This window comes from Tupaia chinensis, unplaced genomic scaffold, assembly GCF_000334495.1.
Source record: "Tupaia chinensis unplaced genomic scaffold, TupChi_1.0 Scaffold000335_1, whole genome shotgun sequence".
In the NCBI taxonomy this organism is placed as follows: domain Eukaryota; kingdom Metazoa; phylum Chordata; class Mammalia; order Scandentia; family Tupaiidae; genus Tupaia; species Tupaia belangeri.
Genome location: NW_006159829.1, coordinates 201,364 through 201,733, shown reverse-complemented (window position 1 = coordinate 201,733; position 370 = coordinate 201,364). Strand labels below are relative to the sequence as shown.

Here is a 370-nt window from a genome sequence, read left to right as displayed (position 1 = left end):
AGGGGTGCATGGTGTTTGCTGGCCCTGGCCCTGGCCGGGCCCCGAGTGGCCGTCTTGGCGCCCGGCGGCCGCCCCCGGTTCCCGCTGCCCGGGCGAGGCCTCCGCCGTCCCCGGCCGGGCCGCCTCGGCGTCCTCGATGATGTGGGCCAGCCTGCGGGTCAGCCCGGGCAAGGCCAGCGTCCCTGAGCCGAACTGGGCCAGCAGCTCCTCCCGGGTGCGCGTGCTCACGTAGCTGGACGCCAGCACGTCCCACACGGGCACCGCGGGCCCCCGGAGGCGGCCCACCTTGACCTCCATGGTGGCCGCGCGCAGGGCCCCGCGGGGGTCCGGGCGCGGGCCCGCGTCCTCCTCGGCCCGGGCCAGCAGCGTT

The 370-nt window shown here is 78.6% G+C and overlaps 1 protein-coding gene across 1 annotated transcript in view; it reads right to left on the bottom strand.

The window, feature by feature from the left end:
* Window positions 1–370, bottom strand: part of EPPK1 (epiplakin 1) — a 26,341-nt gene that overhangs the window by 13,197 nt on the left and 12,774 nt on the right. The window contains 1 exon segment of the mRNA XM_027773274.1: window positions 20–368. Coding sequence (XP_027629075.1) covers window positions 20–368 — 349 coding nt within the window.